The 2,373-nt window shown below is 62.3% G+C and overlaps 1 protein-coding gene across 1 annotated transcript; it reads left to right on the plus strand.

Annotated features, from left to right (window-relative positions):
* Positions 1-1,226: 1,226 nt before the first annotated feature.
* LOC108524718 (protein DGCR6-like) lies at positions 1,227-1,835 on the plus strand. Its single transcript, XM_017865801.1, has 2 exons — positions 1,227-1,430; positions 1,511-1,835. The coding sequence occupies exons 1-2, from the start codon at positions 1,321-1,323 to the stop codon at positions 1,761-1,763; spliced, it is 363 nt and encodes a 120-aa protein (XP_017721290.1). The 5' UTR covers positions 1,227-1,320; the 3' UTR covers positions 1,764-1,835.
* Positions 1,836-2,373: the final 538 nt, after the last annotated feature.

Genomic DNA, 2,373 nt, shown 5'->3' on the forward strand with positions numbered 1-2,373 from the left:
AGTCCCACCTCCAGCTCCTGCCATTCCGAGGGACCTGGAGATCAGGGTGCCCTGCGCATGAGCAGCTCCGGGTTGTGGTCCGCCCCCCATGGCAGTGGCCTAAGCGCTTGTTGTCATTATTCACTTTATTCACTCCTGGTTTCTGGTTGGAAGGGATCACAAAGACATGGCGTGCAGGGGAGCCAATCCTGCCAGGGACTGAGGAAACAGATGCTGGAGAAAACCAGAGACTTTGCTGGCGCTTCAGGGGGACCCCACTTGGCTCAACGCCCCTCTCCCTCATAGCCAATCACTAACCAATGTTCTCTCTGGAAATCAGTCATAATTCCTAACCTAGTCAAAGCAGGGTCATCCCACACAGTCCAGCCACCCCGCAGGCAGCTAAAGAGTGCCTGGTGAAACGCAAGTCTGAGCGTGTCCGTGCCCCCGCCACTCTTCGGACAAGCCCCCAGCAGCCTCTGTAATGAGCAGCCCCGCCCTTGTCTCCTGTGCTGGCTTCTGCAGCCTGGCCACACCGGTCCTCTCGCCCCTCCACCTGACCTGATTCTGGCAGGGCCTTTGCAGAAGCCTTTCCTCCACCCCAACCCCTCCTATTAAAGCCTGTTCCTAGCCAGTTCAGCCGCAGCCACTAGAAGACCCCAGCCCCGGCCCAGCAGCTGGCCTTGGGAGCCGGGACAGCGCAGTCTCGGCTCACGGGCTGGGGACCGGGCAGCCCCGGGCGACCATGCAGGTCCAGATGGGGACTCTGGCTCCGACTGTCCTGGCCCAGAGGCTCTAGGGTGATCCTGTCTGTCTCACCCCGGGGGCGGGGAGGACGCAGACAGACCCCAGCGCCACTGCTCGGCCGCGGATGATGCTTTAGACCCAGGTTCTGTGGGCTCTGGCCCGAGCCCCCTCCCTCTGGGGGAAGGCCGGTGACCGGGATAGTCCACCTCGCAGGCGCGCCGGCGCAGAGCCGGGACCTCAGCCCGCACTGACTCAGCAAGGGCCGGTGGGATTCTCCATGGCCCTGCGATATCCAGGTGGCGGAGTCTCGCCTCTAAGGTCGCGCAGGGAGCAGGCAGGTGCAAGCCTGGGCTGAGCGAAACCCTCCTCGGAGTCTCCGCAGAGGGGTAAGGCGCGCCTCCCTCTGAATGAGCAGGCGACGGGGCGCGGGCCAGGACAGGTGGCCGGTCGCGCCGCGCTCGGGACTGTCGTAAAAGGGGGCGGGGCGCGCCGCTTGCGGGACTGTCGTAAAAGGGGCAGGACGCGCCGCGCTCGGGATGACGTGAGGCTAGGGGAGCTCATTGCTGCCGCCGGCGGCTAGCGGGCGTCCGCGCCATGGAGCGATACGCGGGCGCTTTGGAGGATGTGGCGGACGGTGCCCGGCAGCAGGAGCGACACTACCAGTTGCTGTCAGCGCTGCAGAGCCTGGTGAAGGAGTTGCCCAGGTACGTGGGCGAGGCGGGCGGCGGCCTGCCGAGGCGGTGTCGGGTCCCTCCGGGGCTCACCGCGCGCCTCTACCCCGCAGCTCCTTCCAGCAGCGCCTGTCCTACACCACGCTCAGCGACCTGGCCCTGGCGCTTCTCGACGGCACCGTGTTCGAAATCGTGCAGGGGCTACTGGAGATCCAGCACCTCACTGAAAAGAGCCTGTACAACCAGCGCCTGCGCCTACAGAACGAGCACCGAGGTGCGCGGGGGCAGCGGGACGAGGTGCCTCCTCCTCCGGGTCGGCGCCTCCCGGCAGCTCTTGGTATCTGTGCAAATCGGCTCCTTCCTTAGGAGTGTTGGGAAAAGGTCCCTAAGATTAACAAAATCAAGGGCGCGGAGACTGAGACAGCGCCTTTTTGGTGACCAGTGGGTCCAACCAGTTTTGTTTTCAGTTGCTGCAGTCCCCACTTCTTAGCAGAAACTCCCCGCTCGGGCTTCCCGGTGCCCCAGCTCCTTCCAGACCGGACGGCCCTAGGCCTCAGTGCCTGGTCGGCCCACAGGCAGACTCTGGTGGTGGCACTGATTGCGTTGCCCCTCAGTAGTTGGAGGTCTGTTGACAGTTGTGCAGCGAGCGCCTTTCAGGGTCAGTTCCCTCTCAGACCTCGCAGGGCCTCATTCCAGTTGCACATCAAATTCCTAAGCACTGTCTCCTCTGGCGCCCTGCCAAACCCGAAGAGCTTCCCACTTGAGCCTCATGCTTGGTGGGCTTGGGAGTCCTTTCCTGCGAATTATGTAGGCCAGGTCCCCCTGCACCACCAGATTTCAACCTTTGCTATTTTATTTTTCCCAAACTTCTTTTAAAAGTTGAAACATTTAGAAAAACTGAAAAGAGAGTCTACTGCTTGCGCTTGTGCTCGCCGCTGAAAGTTCAGTAGTGAACGTCCTGCTCTAGTGCTATCCC

Source organism: Rhinopithecus bieti, unplaced genomic scaffold, assembly GCF_001698545.2.
Source record: "Rhinopithecus bieti isolate Rb0 unplaced genomic scaffold, ASM169854v2 repeat_19375, whole genome shotgun sequence".
In the NCBI taxonomy this organism is placed as follows: Eukaryota; Metazoa; Chordata; class Mammalia; order Primates; family Cercopithecidae; genus Rhinopithecus; species Rhinopithecus bieti.

Bases quoted from the DNA above. Each gene is read 5' to 3' on its own strand.
- LOC108524718 (XM_017865801.1), top strand. From the start codon at position 1,321: ATGGAGCGATACGCGGGCGCTTTGGAGGATGTGGCGGACGGTGCCCGG. The intron at 1,431-1,510 runs GTACGTGGGCGA...TCTACCCCGCAG, and splicing joins CTGGTGAAGGAGTTGCCCAG to CTCCTTCCAGCAGCGCCTGT.